We start from the raw sequence: 20,111 nt of genomic DNA, 5'->3' as shown, positions 1-20,111 counted from the left end.
TTTGTGTGTGTGTTTATTTGTGCAGGCATTTCCTGATGGGGCTCATTTCAGTGAGCATGAAAGCATGTCTCCTTCATCGCTCTGCAGCTCAGGAATTGGAGGTATTTCTACTCATCCAATAGGTTAACTGATGAATGTTCACTGCGAGGCTGAGCGCGTGCTGCCACTTATCGCCGTGTATACACCTTTCACAAGATACGTGACAAAACCGCTTTCTGCTGGCTGTGCTTTACTTTTGACTACGTCATATAAACAATTTGTCTTATTGGTGGCACTGAGTAATGGTCAGTAGCGAAATGGGTCAAAGTTTAATCTGATTAAGCGGTAAGCGGTAAAAACTGAACATCAAAGAGGGGAATCTGTGTGGTGCATGGTGCTCAAGGTAGCGCAGTGGCAGGGTAAGCAGCGCTGCATCACTCTATAAAATGCTGTTTCGCTGTGTAACATGTGAATCAGTGTCTTCCTATAGATTTCAGCATATAGTGCAGTCTGGCTTACATCAACAGATCACTAGATAAAGATCTTGTTTCTTTAATCTGCTTCCATATTTTGGGTCCTCACAGTGGATCACTTTGGTCTGAGTACCTGCTTTGGCACAGTTTTTTATGGCAGATGCCCTTCCTGACACAACCCTTGTTATTTTTCTTCATTTCTTATCCGGATTTGGGGTCAGCACTGAGAGCGTGCTGACAAGTGCACCTCCTAATTGCTAGGCATATTAAAACCCACCACTAAAGGCATATTAAACAGACTTAAAATACACTTTTGGTGTATAATACTTGTTACATGAATAGACTCAGTATTGGCACTGTGCAGTCGTACCCACATACTCGGGCTTCCCCACAGGAGCTCAACATTAAATGGCATCCACACTGCGAATGGGGTCACACCGGAATTCCCTCAGTGAAAGCTTACATGCTTGGGGGAGGGTGTAGGGGGACAGAGTGTTCGGAGTAGGGTTAAGTCCACTGGAGCGCAGCCCCTTCCACCGGGACTTAAACGACGGGGCGGCTGCCTCTCGTGAGCTCCGCTTGCAAAGGGGGTTGCTTAATTAGCACTGGAGAATTTATAATGGGCCGGTTTGTTGTTGGGCGCACAGTCTGAGGCCGTAAACACTACACCTCATCTACTCTGGCAGCCTCGCTGAGCCAGATGGAGGCCTGCCAAACTCAGAGAGTAGCCCTCCATCCAGCACCCTCTCGCAATGAATAACCCATTACTACAGTGTGCCGATCCTTCGGTGCTGTTTAACGTGTGCAGGCTATGAAAGTGTGTGATCTTTATAATGTATATTTACATAACCTTTTTGTATCCATAGATTAGTAATTTGGGCATTTATTGGGTGTAGATTCAAAGCAAAATGATTTCAGGAACATTTAAGAAAGTGTAATGGTACCCATGGTCTTAATATATAAAAGGAAACGTGTTCAGTGTCTGTTAGTAATATAAAAGCATGTGATCTGTGTTTCAGGTAAATCGGAGAGAGGACCCTACCCCTTTGGCGCACAGGTACCATCATACAGAATTAATTTAGTTTTTAAGATAAATACACACATACACATCTTATTTACTTAATAAACTTTATCACACTATTTTTTACTTGAAGTTTGTCAGTGAACTCTACTGTACATCTCCATTGCACACTTGTCTTGTTGTGTTGTTTATTCTGTGTTATATATATATATATATATATATATATATATAGTGTTTATTTTACTACTATTTAATGTATACTGTATATGTTGACATCTGCACCAAGAGAAATACCTTGTACATCTGGTACATCGGGCGAAAATAAAGATTCTGATTTAGCCATTGTACGGCGCCCCTCGAGCCGAGAGGGTTAAGAGCCTTGCTCAAGTGCCCAACAGTGGCTACACGGAAGAGCTGGGTTTCGAACCCTCAACCTTTTGATTTGAAGCCCAAAGCTCTACCTATTAGGCTACCGCTGCCCCTGATGTCCCTGTTTCTGTGGTAAATTCAGCAAATTAAGAGTAATTGTAAATATAATATACAAGCCATAAAGACAAGATAAAATAACCATTAAGTGACACGTATATGTTAAACACAGTGTTAAAACCCAAATAAATAAACAAAATGTGAACAAAATGCTTCTTGTAGCAACTTCTTACCTAGACTAATAACGAAACATGACGTTTGAGCAGTAAAATCCTAACTTTAGCACTAGTCTGTGTAACAGCAGATTTTTGCTCCAAAAATGGTGACACAACTTCCTTTAGAACAGTCAATTTGATGACTTGGAAAAAGCTGACTGCAAAATGTGCACATTTTTTAACCATGTTGTCATTATTGCTGTGTGCTTATATTGTGCGTAGAAGCTCGGCTATTGCCTACATGTGTCTCAATTGATCTTGCTGTTTTATTTGGCTGTTTTTTTGTTTTAATTTTGTTAACTCATCTTCCTTCTGCAGTTCCTGCCAGGAGACATGTCAGTATCCAGCCCCGATGGCCTCTCCCCCTCCGGCGCTAAAGCCCCATCCCAATTCTATGGTTTGTACCCGGCCACTCGTAGGAGGTCTCAGGACGCAGTGCTGGGTAAGATAGCTAGATAGCGAGGGGCTCCGTGAAAGCTCACGGAGGATTCAGAACCCCTCCCTGCAAAAAAAAAAAAAACAGCACTGCAAAAGGCCTGCTTTTATAAAACAGCTTTGCTTTATCGCTGAAACATTTGTGCCTGTTACTGATGTGTGTTTGTGTTTTTTCCCCTCGTTTAGATACACCACCGAAAAAGATCAGGAAAGTACCACCTGGTCTCCCGTCCTCGGTAAGCACATATGTGCGTGGTCTGTGGGTGTCTGATGTTTCAACACGTCTGTGACCTCGTTAGTTAACCGTAGTGTTTGAAGGGCAGCCGACATGCGAGTCTAATTAATTTGTATGTTAACTAGTTTTATTGAATGTAAAACTAAATATGTGTTCTAAAGTACAACACACTGCCAGCAGTTTGTAATAGACCCTTTCAGTTACACTTTTCTCTGGTTTCACTGGGATGTTGAGCGCTATGCAGGATCTACAAAGCTAAGATGTTCCACATGACAGTATTTAAAAAATCTTTAAAATGTCTCTCTAATAATTTCATCAGGATTTATACTACAGGGCTGAACATTTATGAAGTGACATAAGCCAGGAAGTGATTGCAGTCATATTTTTATTTGACTGAACATTTGGGTGAACAGTGTGAGTTGTAGGTTTGTTGTTTTCAATGTGTGTCTATTGTACCTTGAAAAACAAGTAGTCTTTTACCTTTTACTATCTGAGGTTTACACCTATCAAGAAAAGAGACTTGTGAAAATGTACAGAACTGTTTCTTGTTACACAAGATTAAATGATATAAGCAATTCACAGTGACGAATATATTGACACAATATTTAAATGCACGTATCTGCATGACATTTGAGGGTAAACCTTAATGTGTAAAAGCATATACAGCGTGCTATCTAGGGGATATGTCCTTGTTAGTGGTTAGCATTTATATGGACAGTGGTGACCAGGTACATTTTTATTTAAAGGGTTAATATTATTTTACATAATATTAAGCTTGTGATTAATTTTTGACTGATGCAAACAGTAATGCTGCACTATGGGCATCACCAAAAACACAGAAGTTGAAATGCTTCTTTCTTTAGCTAATAAAATCACACATGAATTAAGGTCCTGAGTTCGATTCCCAGGTGTGGCGGTCCGGGTCCTTTCTGTGTGGAGTTTGCATGTTCTCCCGGTGTCGTAGGTTTCCTCCGGGAGCTCCAGTTTCCTCCCACAGTCCAAAGACGTGCAAGTGAGGTGAATTGAAGATACAAAATTGTCCGTGACTGTGTTTAGCATTAAACTTGTGAACTGGTGAATGTTGTGTAACGAGTAACTACCGTTTCTGTCATGACTGTAACCAAAGTGTAAAACATGACGTTAAAATCCTAATAAATCAATCAATAAATAAATAAAATAATGTTCTCGTTAGGGTTTAACATGATTATTGGAATGGTGTAGAGTGCATTATGCCCCAAATGAAAAACAAATAAAACAATTATATTGGTCTTTACAAATGTACACAAGTAAAAATCGAATGTAAAATCAAACAAATAAATATTTAATATTTAAGTAGCTTTTTTAATGTATTGCACTTGTTCGAGTTTAGGTTTTGTATTACTGCCCACCTTACTTTGTAAATACAAAGTGTTTATATATGTATTTTTACAGTGGCCAGTTTAAATTTAAATGTAATTTTAAATGAATCGAATTGCACTGTTGCAGTCACATTCCTAAACATTGTGTTGCCTGATCTTGTACAAATAATACCTCCAGACATGCACTGATAACCGCTTTAAGCAACTATTCCTATTTTAGACGTGTGCTTACTCATGCAACTTGTTGTTAAGCGTTCATGCATGCACCTTTTTTTTTCTCCGAATAATAAACCGTCACCTTACTCCATCTTTAAAAACACACAGTGCGCAGGATCTTGGCCTGGTCTAAGCTAAATTCCAGCCCATACCAAGACCCGTGTTTTAATACCTAGCCTTTTAGTCGGGCTCTGGGGAATTGGGATGGCAGGGCTTCCTGTTTAGCTTTGTCTTCATTTCAACAATTCAGCCATTCTGCCCTTTAACAATTGCTAGCAGATGTCAGTATGTGTGAGTGCGGTCAGCACCCCATTTTAAACCAGAAAACGGGGGTTTATTTGTAATGCCTTCTGCTATCTGTTCTGTTTTTATTTTTACCCCCCTCTCAAACATTTTTACTCCTCTACTGTCCATTTTTTAATCATTATTTTTTCTTTCGCTTGTCCTTTTCCCTGCCCCCCTCTCCATCTCTCTCCTTCCTCTGCACTCGTTGCTCGCCCCCCTTTCTTCCCAGCTGCCTGTGGTGCTGGCTGGCCTCCAGGAATGGGCAGATGGCTCTGTAATTGGGAATGCGGTGCTCTTTCTCTCTCTTTTTCGCCCTTTCTCTCTCCCATACACAATCTTTGACTCGGTTTCTTTTCCCCCACACCTTCACTTTCCTTTATTTATTTGCAGTTTCTCACATCATATTGTTCAATCAAATCACACAACCAGCCCTTAAGCCCTGGATTCTCTATCTAGCTTTAGTGTAGCTTTAACTGTTTATTTATGCTTAATCCTTGGAACCAGTTTAGAAGCATGAATTCAGACAGGATGTGTACCTGGACCTTTAACTTTATATTTAGTAAAGGATTTGTAGTTTGAAGGCTGTCAAGGCCAAACACAATTCGTATGTCTGGTTGTATTGTGTAAGCAAGTTTCTTTCTGTGAAGGAGTGGCTGTAGTAGCCCACACATCTATCTAAAATGTTTCCTTTGGGACGGCATGCGTTGAGTGTTTTGTGTTCTGTGGTAAATGTTTCCTGATGTAACAGCGGGCTGTCTCAGGAACAGTACGTCACAATGACGTAGCCTATTTTTATATAATGCATTTGTTTAATTACATAAAAATCCAAAACCTTCTTGAGATTGAATCTTAAAAAGCTAGAAGTACCTTGCAAATGAGCACAGCTCGGTGGGTAGCACTGTTGCATCACAGCCTGGGTCCAGGGTTTGATTCCCAGCTGAAGCAGTCCGGGTCCTTAAGTTCTGTGTGGAGCTCCGGTTTCCTCCCATAGTTTAAAGACGTGCAAATGAGATGAATTGGAGATACAAAACTGACTTGAACTGATGAATCTTGTGTAACTACCTGTCCTGTCATGAATGTAACCAATAAATACTAATAAATAAATTAGTACCTGTGTAATTACATTGTTCTATATTGCTGAAAAACTTTGTTGCTTGTGTGCAGGTCTATCCATCAGCTCCCAGTGATGACTACAACCAGGAGAACGCAGGCTACCCGAGCTCAAAAACCGGCAGTGTTTATCCAAGCTCTTTCTACATGCAAGGTGTGCACTGCTCATTAAACTACAGCATGTATGACATGCATTCAGCATCTAAAAATCTGGAGTCTGGGGAAAAGACGACAAGAAAAACTAAACGGCAACCACCAGCAAATGTAGCTCAGCACTATGTTTCATAGGGCTTCGTCCCAAATGGTTTACTACTAAATAGTGTAAATAAGAGTTACTCTAGTGGTAACTGAATGAATTGCAGCATTGATTAATAGTAAAACTCAACTAAATGCTCTGGTCATTATGCTCCTTTGTTCTTAATTAAATTGATTTAGTTACATCAGCTTTGATATTCACCACAATTTGAATTTTTTTAATGTACAAAAACAGCATAAAACAATATTTTAATTATAAAAACAGTTCATTACAACTACTTTTTACTGTTAAAATAATATCTGTATATAAATTTTACATACAGGTGCTTAAGTTGTGCAGCGGTCTAGTATGCCAGCCCAACACTGTTGGTAGTTAAATAGATTACAAATCTGGATATTTTTTTACTTGTGGTTTTGTTACGTTAAGACTTTTTTTAAATTGGGTATTAAGAAAGTCTACATGCCTCCTACTTTTTTTAAACCACTGTAGCTCTCAAATGTGTGACTAGGGAAGCATATAGCAGCCTTAAGACCTTAACTACACCACGAGTTGTTATGGAAATGATATATAACCTCTAAGAATGCTTTAAGAATGCAATATACTATATTTATATAATCAAACTTGCAACTCGTAGGTTAAAACTTAAATTAGTCGAATTATAATCAAGAATTAAACAGCATGGTGAAATTATTCACTGAGGTTGACCAAAATATCTTAACCAATATAAAGACAAGCAGGTTATGGTGTTTTTTTATTTTAAATTAAGACGACTGAAGTCTTGTTGTACTTTGTAGATGATCTGCAGGATTCCTGGATTCAGTCGAGTTACCCCTCCATGCCTCATCTTGGCCAGTCCGTTCCGTTTGCTGTGCAGAAGAGGCAGCCCCTGCCCCTGTCACCTCCATCTTACCCTCACCACGCCAGTGAGGTCAACGGTAGCTTCCAGTCCGCGTTCACGCCACCCATTAACGGAGCAGAGAGCATCATAGGTAAGAGTCCAAGCCGCAAACTAAATATCAGTGACTCGTGACACGTGTTTTTCCGCCCACCAGCCTCTACATCCTGGATTGGAAAAACCCAGTAACCCACATGTGCATGCGTGTGTTAAGGTTGATATTTTCCTCGCTCTTTTAGGCAACCGAGCCAACGCAGCAGGAAGTTCCGGAGATGAAATTGCAAAAGCTCTCGCTTCCGTAAGTCACGCTAAGCAATATTTTTTATATTTAGTGTCATAAATAATCCAGGACGACTTCAAAAGCATGATGTATAGAATATTTGGTAAGCTTCATGAATAAAACTGAGTAATGGTATATTTATACTGCTGGTAAAAGCAACCCAAATTGATTTTCTGTTTATAAACCATACTTCCAAAACGTTTGAGGCTGTAACAGCTTCCACTTTTCTGAAAAAGGTTTCCAAATCTCAGTTGAGCTTGGTTCATTAAAGTAAAATGGGGTGGCTTGGTGGGTAGCACTGTCACCTCACAGAATGAAGGTCCTGGGTTCAGTTTCCAGGTGGGGCAATCTGGGTCCTTTCTGTGTGAAGTTTGCATGTTCTCCCCGTGTCTGGGTGGGTTTCCTCCGAGAGCTCCAGGTTCCTCCCACAGTCCACAGATATGAATTTGCTCATGTCAGTGTTTGATGATAAGCTGATAAATCATGTGTAATCTGTAACTACCTGTCCTGTCATAAATGTAAAACGTGACATTAATTGTTTTTGTTAATTAGAATTTTAAAGTATTATAAGTCTTTTTATTTACTGTTTGGGAAGCTGTGTCATAGTTAATAGTGCAAATAAAACAAACAGTAAAATTCAAAATGTATATGACTTTTATTCAATCCCGTTTCTACACCAGACAGATCTTAGGTGGAGGATTGTCCTCTGGTCAGTTTTTAAGAGAGTGATGTGTTCAGGCTAGTATCAGATATTGAAAACAAAAACAAAAGAAACAATAACATATTTCATATTGTTTAACCAAGCATTCACTTGAAATAGCAGATTGATTACATTATTTCATACCAGTGTAAATTGGAATCTGACCCTTTTTACAATGACAGCAGCTTCTACAGATGGAATTAGGTGGGAGAATATCCTTCCTACTGTGTGTTGTCTTGTAAATACACAGACTTAAACTTTATTTTTAAATCATTCATATAGTGTGATGTATTGATCTTATAAGAGCTCTGAGAATGCAGTGTAAACCTCGCTTGAGCCAGATTTGATCTGAAAATACAACAACAAAGGCTGTTCGTCATTTTTCATAGTTTATTGCAGGGCATAACTACCTGCTTGTGTACTTCACTGAGTCCACCTACTGTTTAGAAAGTGAAGAGAACTAAGCTATTGTAATTAGCTATTTTAATTTAAGCAGCTCTCGTACACTACTATGTTCAGTGCATATTTGATATGTGGCACTGGGTACGAAGTGTCTACAAAAATTTGTAGACGTTTCATGTCCACCTCATACCAGTAGGAGTGATTCTGGGGTGAAGAACTATCCAAACTAATGTTAGAAGCAATACTACAATATTTTATTACACTACATGTGTCTAAATGTCATGTTTGTTAAACACTGTTTGTTAAATATTAAGTGTGTACAATTGATCTTTATTTCTGTTTGATGTCATTGCAGTTCCTTTTAAACATTCGTTTTTATTTTTCGTGTTGATTAGCTTTACCCTTCAGACAGCAACGGGAGCAACTTCTCCTCCACTCCTCCCACTCCAGTGGGCTCCCCACAGAACATGGCAGGTTTGTGTGAGTTCATGTTTCTATAGTGTGTCAGATAGTTTGGTAAAAGTCCTGTGGCGCCATCTGGTGGTGTATAAATGTTATTCATTCTATTGAGGGTCTAAAAAACCTAAAAAAAAAAATCCATACCATATGTTTACTATAAATTATTATATTATTTCCTGCAGCCTCTGCTCCCCAGTGGGCCAGATCCACCCAGTCTGCACCATCACCCAGCTTTGAGGGAGGACTGCAATCACTGGTATGTTTGTCTGTATGTTTGAAATATGCACGTGTGTTCCCACAAATATTCCTTTCGAGGATTTTGGTTCATATTTACAAAGGAAAGGTCAAATGCAGCTGAAAACACCTGAATATCAGGTGAGGTACTTCTATTGTTAGCATGCCAAATTGGTTTTAATGTAATCAAGAATCATTTTAGCCTCTTTGGCTTCTCTGCTTGTGGAGGCACGATGCCTTCTGAGGTCTCCTGAGATCCACATGACGTTTACAGAAGATTTTCACCTACTCTGTAGGTGCCTGTTGCTTAGACATTAGTCTGCTGCACCAAACACCAAAGATTTTAAATCATCAAGGAAAAAATCACTTGACTGTCTTCATCTTATTAAAATCGACCTACAAACCAGTTTAAAGGGCTGATTGATTACAGAGGGCTTATTAAAAATGATTTTCAGAAGAATTAAAGCTTTTAATATTACCTTTGTTTACAGCAAAGCAAATGTTTTTTTTACTTTTCTATAGTGCTGTAAAACCTGGATTACATTTGAGGATGTTTGTTTGTGTAAATTAAACCAAGTCTGATCACAAATGTGTCCTAAATAAGACTTAATATATGGAACAAATCATTTTTAGATTTTATGCTCAACGTAATGCACATCTTTGTAATAGAGGCCTGGTATTCTGACACCTCCTGACAAATATTTATTGTTCTATTGATAGAACATCCATATGTAAACGTATGCTTTAAAATAAGTGACTAGTGCAGATGTTTAAACACGGTAGATACTTGAAAAGTTCTAGATGCCAGAGGTTGCAGGGTATTAGAATTAAAGTTTGCAGTGTGAAGTTCTCTTTATAGAATTCATTCACTTTGAATTTTGCTGATGTTTCTGTAAGCTCGGAATAACCTGTGAACTCCTGCTGTGCTCTGAATGTTTTAATTTCACAGCAGAATAAGATGGAGGACTGTCTGGGTGAAGCTCTGCGTGTGTTACGGAACCACGCCGTGGGCTCGGGCCTGAACACGGACATACACAGCTTGCTGAACGCTGCCGGAGGAGCTGCAGGCCTGGGTGCCCTCAGCCAGAGTTTTTCTCTGCACGGTCGACCATCCAGCATGGTGCCCAACCACCACGAGGAATCTGCAAGCGGGACAAGCCCGAATGCCCTTCTGCAAGGGCACCACACCTCATCACAGGCACCTGCCAGCTCACAGCCTGAGGCTTTTACCAGTGAGTTACATGTTTCAGCACTGCAACAAGAACTCAGACAGCTGCTTAAAATCAGTGTTAATGTTGAGTCTTGGGCAGAACCTAAAACTATTGTGCTTATTTCACAAACTGGCAAATTAACACAAGATCTTTTAATGTTTGTTTACCAACCTATAAAAAAAACTTTTATTGCGATGGCAAAGTTTTACATAACTTGGGAACAAAATGTAAGGGGTGGCATGGTGGCTAGATGGGTAGCACTGTCGCCTCACAGCAAGAAGGTCCTGGGTTCGATTCCCAGGTGGGGCGGTCCGGGTCCTTTCTATGTGGAGTTTGCATGTTCTCCCTGTGTCTGCGTGGGTTTCCTCCTGGGCTCCGGTTTCCTCCCACAGTCCAGACATGCAAGTGAGGTGAATTAGAGATACCAAGACTGTGTTCGATATAACCTTGTGAACTGATGAATATTGTGTAATGAGTAATTACCATTACTGTCATGAATGTGACCAAAGTGTAAAACATTATGTTAAAATCCTAATAAACAAACAAAATGTAAATTCTGTACTTAAGAAAAGTATTTAAATGTAAACCAATGTTCACATGTGGTCACATTATTATTATTGTTTATTAATATATTAGTCTAATAATGTAGAAAGCATTACACAGTGTCATTTAGATTTTCTTTTAAAACGTGGGTACTCATCCCTGTTTCTTTAAACTTTAAACGTTATGGCATTGTAAAAACAAACAGTATTATGTTCAGTTTTTAGTACAGAATAGACATTTCTGTTTGTGTGTAAAAAGTTATGTACTCAGGCCGCTCAGGTGGCGCAGCGGTAAAAAGAAACGCGCTGCAACCAGGGCTGGATTCTAAGAGCGTGGTATCGAATCCAGCCTTGCTTTACCGGTTCGAAGCTGAGTGGCTATATGAGCAACGATTGGCCGGTTGCTCATGTGGGGGGTGGGACAAAGAACCGGATGTGGGTCTCTCTCTGTCAGAATGCGATTGCGTTCTCTGCCGGCTGATTGGAGGCGCTTACACAGAGATGGGAGAGGGTGCCCTTAGGGTGTGTCTCTCCGCATGCAACGCTAGGTGGCGCCAAACTCGTCAATGTGTGGGTGGCAAAGATGCATCTGGCTGCTGCTCGTGTTTCGGAGGGGATACGGGTTAGCTTCAATCACCTCCGTCAGGGCAGGGTTCGGCATAGACAGAGAGGAAGCACGATGCTAATTGAACAATTGGATGCGCTAAAAAAAGGGGAGAAAAAGGGGTACAAATTTATTTAATAAAAAAAAAAAAAAAAAAAAATTATGTACTCCACGGTAGACCTTTCTAAACCTTTTAACCCTTTCAGGTCTACCTGGCAGTCTGACCCGCTCTTCCAGTGTTGATATAAAGCGTGAGGAGAAGGAAGACGATGAGAACAGTTTGGTCAATGACAAGTCGGAGGACGATAAGAAGGACGGCAAAATGAGCCGCACAAGGACGAGGTACCTGTCTGCTCATACACACAGTGTGGTCAATCGGCCAGTGGGGGGATTTACTATTTTAGACGGTCTAGGTTGATACTATAGTTTCTTTACATCTGAGATCAAAGCATTTCATTAATGAACAGCAATTCTTTACTTTAAGAGGTTTGGTGCTTGTGGTTTTGTGGTGGAGAAAATGAAATAAGTAAGTTATGAGAAGTTTTTGCTGCTGTCTAGTTTATAAAGAAGCTATTTCAGCATGTATAGCACAGCAACATAGATGTGTGTGTAGCTTTTGTATAGACAGAACCACATACTGCAGAATAATATTTTACAGAATTTTTTTGGTGGTCGATGGTGGGCAGAGCTCAGTGATTATGTTACTGGACTATTGATCAGAAGGTCACAGTTTAAAAGCGCAGTTGCCACTCTTTGGCCCCTGAGCAAGGCCCTTAATCCTCAGTTGCATTCATTATATGTGGTCACAGTTGTATGTTGTTGTCATTTTTGTAGTTTCCTGTTTGGCTGTATTAGTCTGATTTAGGGGAAACTCATGGGGAAGAAGCCCCTGTGTTATCTAGGACTATTCAAACACAAAGCAATACAGCTTTGTATGATGGAAATAAAACCATTTGCCAAGTAAAACTGTCTAAGTTTAGAGTCTGAGATGATAGATAATCGCACGTTAACAATCACACGTTCATACCAGAGTATCGGGCAACACCAAAAAGCCATAACCCCACACCGGTCCTTTCAGCTTTACATCTTGACCTACATCATGAGCCTACTGTATATTATGTCTGTAAACCCCTCTTAACCCCCTTCTGTCCCCTCACCGATTGTCTTTAAAGCCTCGATGATGATGATGATGATGAGGATGATGAGGACTTGCCGCCGGAGATGAAGGCAGAGCGGGAGAAAGAGCGGCGCGTGGCCAATAACGCGCGAGAGCGTCTGCGCGTACGCGACATCAACGAGGCCTTCAAGGAGCTTGGCCGCATGTGCCAGCTTCATATGAACAATGAGAAACCTCAGACCAAACTGCTGATCCTGCACCAGGCCGTTAACGTTATTCTCAGCCTGGAACAGCAAGTGCGAGGTCAGTGGGGCCTCCATGTCTGCTAAACCAGACCTGACACACACAGTGGAGATGTAGCTGTGGGGTGGGCTGCCAGTCCTGCTTAGAAATGAAATGTCCAGCTTGGTTTTTATACAATGACCTTATCTACAGCCATGCATCTTCTGATTACCAGAAACAGCTTTTTTTTCTACATAGAAAAGTATTTATTGTACTCAAGCAGTAGAGTGAAAGTAATCCTGATGTTTCCACTTCGGTTTTGTGGGGTCTGATTAGTCACTCCACTGGTAACTCATGAATTTAAAAAAAATTGGCAGATTTATTAGATTCTGTTTTGGTTTATAAAAAAACAAAAAAACAATGCAGAACTCCTAACAGCTGCATACATGATCAAGGTTTTAGTTTCTGCAGATGTTTTCACATAAATGTAACCATCTGCTAATTTATTAAAATACACAAGCTGACTTTGCTGCTCAAAGTGGGACTGGTAGCTGACAGCATGATGCTTTCTGCTGTATCTCTTCATATGTTTGGGATCTCCTGCATGGCTCTCACTCTCTCTCTCTCTCTTTATTTTATTCGTGCATTTTCATTTATTTCATTCATTTGTTTCTTTGCCCTTCGTTCACGCATTTCATTTTCTTGTCACTTCTCTGCTTCTGGATCTGGTGTTTAGTCAGCACATGTGTTTAGTTTATTGTGTCCTGCAGGTTTCCTGTAGATGTTTGGCGGCGACTGTGTGTCTGACCAATGTACTGACAATGCTGATAATTCTAAATCATTAAAACTTATAACTGAACTGGTAAATGGACCAGGAGTTCCTAATTGGATTTGAGCTTTGGGATTAAATCGTGCAAGTTTTACACACTTCTGCATGATGCTGCTTAGTAGCCAAACACAAACTTAATTCACAGTTTTCACCCTTGTGCAGCTAATGATACATGTTTGAAGTTAGAACTTGAAATGTATAATTCTTGCTTGCCAGAGGAAATACATATAATATGTAGTTTAAAATGAAAAACAAAATACCCACTAGTCTGAGTGTGAACAAATGAACAAAATGGCCGCTCAGGTGGCGCAGCGGTAAAGTATGCTAGCGCACCAGAGTTGGGGTTTTGAATACATCGTATCGAATCTCAGCTCTGCCTTTCCGACTGGGCTGGGCGGCAGCATGAACAAGGGTTAGAGGGTAAAAAAGTCGGATCATAGGTCCTCATAACTGGTGTGACTGCGGCCCCTGCTGGCTGACTGATGGCGCCTGCACAATAATGCTGATGGGGGTGTGTCCCTCCGTGCTTAGTGCCTGTCAAGTGTATGAACTCGACTCGTGCAGGTGAAAAATGCAGTCTGTACTGACTGTACGTGCTGGAGGGGGCATACGTCAGTTGAGAGGCGTCCTCAGTCAGTGGTGAAGGGTCGAATCAGTATAGAGGACGCAGTCAGGGTAATTGGACACGACTAGATTAGGGGAGAAATATTGGGGGGAAAAGTGGGTAAAAAATACAAAAAATATAAAAAAATGAACGAAATGACTTACACTGACGTTCTTTCAGTGCATTCTCCAGAGAAACCCTGCAGTTCTGTGGTTTAAAAATCGCCCAGTATTTATTTACCTTTACATTCTTGCATTCTTATTAAGGTCACACTTGTGGTCCCAAACTTACAATCATTCAAAATTACTTTTTATTCTAAAATTAGTGTGTCATAATACTCCTAGTTTACCTGAGGATATCTGAACAATCTCTACACCTCCACCTTGTGCTTTTTCGTATAAGCCTGCTGTTATATTGATGTCTAATTTTTACTATCCCGCTCTTTATTGCTTTGCTTTTTTACTGTATTCTGTCAAGCAGTTCGAATGAACTGACCTTACAGCATACATGAGTTTACTGCATAACGTCTGGTCCATTTTGTCCTGCTTCCACTCTCTGTTATATTAACATGCTTTATAATGTTTCTGTTTGCAGTGTTTCTTTGCACATTCTGATCTGTCATGGTTAACCCCCCTTTTTGCCAGGTTGCCATTCTGTTTTTTTTTTTGTTTTGTTTTTTTTCTTTCCCCAGTCATCTCTGTTCATGCTTCTCTTCCTTTCTCCCCTTCTCACAGACTACAGCAGGTCACTGTCCAGTCACCAATAAACACATCTCTGTGCAGTGGGATGGGTTTAAGATGAGGTGTCGGGCAGCTCTTTTTTGCTACTGCTATTCTGTTAGCTTTTACAATCGCTGTGTGTGTGTTTGTGCAGCCCTTGGCAGTAGATGCAGTGCTCTTTTCCTTTTTATTTGGTTTATTAAATACACCTCCCTTTCACTCCCTTTCATTCTTTGCTCCATGGCAGCAACCCCACAGACCCCTATTCTCCACTGGCACAGAAAACAGGCAGTGATCATTTGGTACAAATGTTTCGGGTGTTTTTTTGGATGGACAAACTGACAGTTTGTTGTGATAAGAAGAAATGAGGATTCTCTGAAAATCTGATCAGTGAAAAAGGAAGTGAAGGCCAAGCACACCAGTCAAGTTGCTCTTTCTCTATGCTCTGCCATTGATCTCGTCTTCGGATGCCCTTCACCCTCATGAATGAATCCAGATCAGAACCGGGTTTCAATTTGTAAAGCTGGTGTTACACATTTGTGCAAGATCGCAGCCCTACATTAGTAATTCAGTACATTAGTGAGTCTTTGTTTGTGTAATATGTGATAACCATGTAAAAGGCGACTGTAAAGTAGGATCTAATTAGGATCCAATTGATCTAATCAGAGATTTGGTGGTTCTATAGCCAACATCATCAAGGATAAGCTGTCAGGTAGGTGCAAGGCAGTTTGCACACCTGTATAGTCATTTGTGCATAGTGCAGTACGAGGGCAACCTAATTGTTTGGTCTTGACTCATGCCGTACTTGTCTGACTGTTAAACGCTAATCAATGAAGAGGTAGATTGCTTAACACGGTGATTAACGAGTGCCCGGTTGCCCTCGGCAGCAGCATATCAGAGGAGTGCTTGACCGTGGAGGAGAAGGAGCTGCATGACAAAGAGCGCCGCCTGGCCAACAACGCTCGCGAGCGAGTTCGTGTCCGCGACATCAACGAGGCCTTCCGCGAGCTCGGGCGCATGTGCCAGCTGCACCTGAAGAGCGACAAGGCACAGACCAAACTGATCATCCTACAGCAGGCCGTGCAGGTCATCCTGAGCCTTCAGAGGCAGGTGCGAGGTAGGGTTCCACGTCCATGTTCATCCCTCGCTCCTGCGCCTCATGTGGGTCCAAAACCAGCTTTCCTGGAAAAGAACTTCCACAGTTACTGCTGCCATTAGGCGCTTGGTTGCGCTTTATTAAAAACTGGACTTGCCTTTCTTTTCTGTCCACTCTGTCTGTGCCATGCCATTCCCCTGTGCTTTTTTTTTTAAATCAATAACTCTAAACTGCAGCTTCTCTCCCTTCATTCAATCAAACCCATAATACCTGCACCTACTGCCAATGTGTTGCAATCTATATCTTCCTTTTTTGTCCCTGGTAATGTGTGTTGGTTCAAGTGTGAATTGTAATGCCATAGCGGTCACTAATGTGATTTACTTTGTGTAGAGCGTAACCTGAACCCAAAGGCTGCATGTCTGAAAAGGAGAGAGGAGGAGAAGGCGACGGGCATCGGAGGAGATCCACAGATGCAGCTGGGCGGAGGCCACCCCGGGCTGGGAAGTGATGGGCACAGTCATATGTAATATTTATGTAAGTTTTGTACTGTCATGTATATATGAAATAGCGGGCACTAAAAGAAAAACACACCTCGACCAAGTCTCCAGATTCTGTGCTTGTATGTATTTCATAATTCTGCAATTCTGTTTGTCATCACTGTGTCTACCATACTTGGAATTAGGTATATGTTAATGTATTCAAAACATTTAATAGCGAGCTTAGTTCTGTAAATTAATTCGATTCATTTTATTTGACCTGGTGGCTCGGTGGGTAGCACTGTCGCCTCGCAGCGAGGAGGTCCTGGGTTCGATTCCCAGGTGGAGCAGTCCGGGTCTCTTCTGTGTGGAGTTTGCATGTTCTCTGCGTCTGTGTGGGTTTCCTCTGGGAGCTCCGGTTTCCTTCCACGATACAAAGACATGCAGTCAGGTGAATTGGAGATACAAGATTGTCCATGACTGTGTTTGACCTTAAACTTGAACTGATGAATCTTGTGTAACCAGTAACTACCAGTAACTGGGGGGACATGGCTATGAACAAGATGTATGAACATGTATGGTGTTTTACATCCATCCTTTTTCCTCATTAACAGATTATTTATTTCTGTTTCCTCCCCACAGATTCTGAGTGCTTTTCAGTTTAGATGTGGCCTTATTCTGTCTACCGACTCAGTGTGCACACACACACACACGCATCCTGACTTTGTGAGCAATCGTTTGAATAGATAGAACTTGTGCAGATGTGCACACGCCTATTTGGGTGAATGCTGCCACACTTTGCATTGATATACTCATGGACCATTGAAGCCTTCTACGGAACACTGATGAGAGAGAGAGAGAGAGAGAGAGACTTACTATGAGCACAACGAACAAGGATTATTATGCTTTTTTATATCAATTCTCGGGAGCAATGACAGTTTGGAGCTACGTTTTCTTCAGGACTGATGAACATTCCCAAACACTCTGTCTGTGTTCATAAGCAGTGAAGGAGTCCTCACGATGTACGGCCTTTATTAAATGTGTACTCCTAGTACAGACAGGCTCATGTTGATTACAAACTACACTGTTAATTTGTTAATCAGATATTGTGCTAGTACAATAGCACATGAATAAATATCCTCCGGGCAGAAAGGGCTCATATAAGGGAACTGAAACGACCCTTTGGATTATCACTGTTTCATACTATCAATGCAGAAGCGAGAAGAACAACTGCTGAACACGGCAGATTCAGTTTGTTTTAATTGCATTAATATCGAGAGTCCGATCTCGATTTCCTGTCTGACTGGAATTGTTGTAAATCTGCCACCCAGCCAGGGCATCAACTTTTTTATTTACTTGATTTGTTTGTTGTAAGGAGCAATGCATCACCTCCTTGATATCCTTGGTATCCACATGAATAGGATTATTTTAGTCTCATCAAGGTTTCAGCATTTCAATATTCTGCCACATCTTTGATCCTGGATTCTTCTTCCTGCTGGGCTTGATGAAATGTAAGAGAGTCCTGTGTGTACCCTGGAGATTTGTGTGATGACAACCAGTTATGTGAACTGTCCAGTTAACTACCAGCAATTAGAAAGTCCAGGTCCAGATTAAGAATCAGGGTCCAGATAGGACTACTGCAAATTTGAAGAGCAGATATCTATTTTTTAAATGATCATTACATTGAACACCTGTCTAAAGTGAAAAAAGGATAGAAAATGAAGGCTTGTGTGAGGTCAGTGGTTTAAAGCTTAAATCATGACTGGGATGTTTGTGCATTGATGGCATCGTGTCAAACTAAAACTGCGTCTGCTGCCAAATCGGGACAATTCTTTTCTTTAAAAAAAGACTGAAAATAAACTAAGTTGATCAATTAATTTGTGTCTGTAAGAAAAGATCATATTGGACTGATGACTTTACATTTTGTTTCTGTTTTTTATATAAAATGTTCTAAATGTTCTTTGTTTTTAATGTTTTACTATTTTAAGTATGATAAACCTAGCGTTCAGTAATGCCAGGAACAAATGTAATTCATATTTCTTTAATTTTTTTCAATTTTGTATTTTAATTGCTGGGCATTGAATGATAACCAGCATTCTTTCTTTATAAAAAGATGGTTATGAATGCCTGTTCTTTCATTTTTATGAAAAACTTATTCCCTGTCCTTGTTGCGTCTTTGTCTAAAGGGATGAAATGTTTTATTGCCCTCTCAGAATCAAAAAAGTCATTGTAGTATTGTGGTTTCACCACTGTTATAAACTCTTTTCATAAAAGCTGTGTTTTGGGTTAACTGAAAGGAAACACAGTATTGATTTGTCATTTGAACAGTGTTTTTCTTTCAATCAGTACATACTCTGTATTGGTTTGTGTATTTTGAAGCTGGATTGTGATGGAGGAGCAAGTGTGTAAAGGAGCGATTAGGGTGGCCTTCTTCGTTCTTCTCGATGACATCCATGTCATTCTAGGAGAGTGAAACCGTACTAGTGCCTGCATATTGTTTTCATTTCAATCCTGAAGTCAGGTTTTAATTGAAATGTCACATGTTTTAGTGGCTCTAATTAAATATTTTATAAATTCACATGAAGAGGGGGGCATGGGGGATTTTTAGTGGATCTTACATAAACTTTTGCTCTTTTGAGCAAATAAAGTACTTTCTTTGTAAATGTGTGTTCTGTCTTTTTTTTTTGTGGTTAAAGCTTTGTGTTGCTTAGCTTTGTTACGAGGTATAAAATCTAAATTCACCTGTTTTTAGTTTTCATTTTTATTTTGAAAACCCACGTCAGATACATTTTAACATTTATTGTACAAAGATAGTTTAGTAACATTGATCAAACTTTATTTTTTTAACCAGTTTAAATCAGTCCACAGCCTGCAAGATTTCATACGGATGTTTTGGCTAGTGGAGGTTATAAGGTTAGAAGTCGGTTATCACAGGTTAATTATTGCAGAATGTTTCAATGGACATTTTGATTTTTATGTTTTGTGAAATACAGAGTAATTTTGGTAGGGATGTTAATCATGACTTGATAAACAAGCTAGATAAGCTAACATGACTGACAAACACGCTAGTTTAATCAATGATGTTGGAAAAGTCATTTAGAATTTTACAGTTTTAAAAGTTACGGAATCAAACCACTTTTAATCAGAATCAGAATCAGCTTTATTCGCCAAGTATGTTTACACACACAAGTAATTTGTTTCCGGCTGTTGTTAGCTCTCTACAATTTACAACAATACAATATACAGACAAGACTATGTAGACAATGTACAAATTTACATGTTCAGCAGAATTTGCATATGTACAGAAAATATAAAAATAGTGTAAGATAAATAGTTGAGTAAGGTAAGATGCAGTTACGGTATTATACAGCATGTATAAAGTGCAGTGTGGCATGTAAACAACAGTAAACAGTAGTTCAGTTTTTGTTATTAATGAGTTTGATGGCATTTGGAAAGAAACTGTTACAGTGTCTGTTTGATTTAGTGTTCAGGGCTCTGTAGCGCCTGCCAGAGGGTAGGAGGTTAAAGAGTTCGTGTCCAGGGTGTGCAGAGTCTGTGATAATTTTTTCTGCCCGGTTTCTGGTCCTTGTTGTGTATAAGTCCTGGAGGGTAGGCAAAGGAGCACCGATGATTTTTGCTGCTCTTACTGGTGCTCAATCTTACTGGTTCCTCTCGAATGTTCAAACCATTAAACATGCATGCACGTTAATAA

The 20,111-nt window shown here is 40.2% G+C and overlaps 1 protein-coding gene across 3 annotated transcripts in view; it reads left to right on the top strand.

Moving 5' to 3' along the window:
- tcf3a (transcription factor 3a) overlaps window positions 1-19,062 on the top strand; it is a 32,818-nt gene extending 13,756 nt beyond the window's left edge. Inside the window, exons 5-18 of one of the 3 annotated variants that reach the window (XM_062987613.1) lie at window positions 26-101; window positions 1,472-1,509; window positions 2,433-2,511; window positions 2,736-2,785; window positions 5,808-5,907; window positions 6,804-6,998; window positions 7,144-7,202; window positions 8,682-8,760; window positions 8,928-9,001; window positions 9,929-10,211; window positions 11,543-11,678; window positions 12,509-12,756; window positions 16,314-16,457; window positions 17,042-19,062. In XM_062987613.1, the coding sequence (XP_062843683.1) occupies window positions 26-101; window positions 1,472-1,509; window positions 2,433-2,511; window positions 2,736-2,785; window positions 5,808-5,907; window positions 6,804-6,998; window positions 7,144-7,202; window positions 8,682-8,760; window positions 8,928-9,001; window positions 9,929-10,211; window positions 11,543-11,678; window positions 12,509-12,756; window positions 16,314-16,450 (1,554 nt within the window). In that variant the 3' untranslated portion in view covers window positions 16,451-16,457; window positions 17,042-19,062. Of the gene's footprint in view, window positions 1-25; window positions 102-1,471; window positions 1,510-2,432; window positions 2,557-2,735; window positions 2,786-5,807; window positions 5,908-6,803; window positions 6,999-7,143; window positions 7,203-8,681; window positions 8,761-8,927; window positions 9,002-9,928; window positions 10,212-11,542; window positions 11,679-12,508; window positions 12,757-16,313; window positions 16,458-17,041 lie in introns of all 3 variants that reach the window. The other 2 variants (XM_062987612.1, XM_062987611.1) reach the window with 2 other exon arrangements.
- The last annotated feature ends 1,049 nt before the right edge of the window (window positions 19,063-20,111 follow it).

This window comes from Trichomycterus rosablanca, chromosome 25, assembly GCF_030014385.1.
Source record: "Trichomycterus rosablanca isolate fTriRos1 chromosome 25, fTriRos1.hap1, whole genome shotgun sequence".
Classification (NCBI taxonomy): Eukaryota; Metazoa; Chordata; class Actinopteri; order Siluriformes; family Trichomycteridae; genus Trichomycterus; species Trichomycterus rosablanca.
Note: the sequence above shows the minus strand (reverse complement) of the source record. Positions and strands in the feature narration are given on the sequence as shown.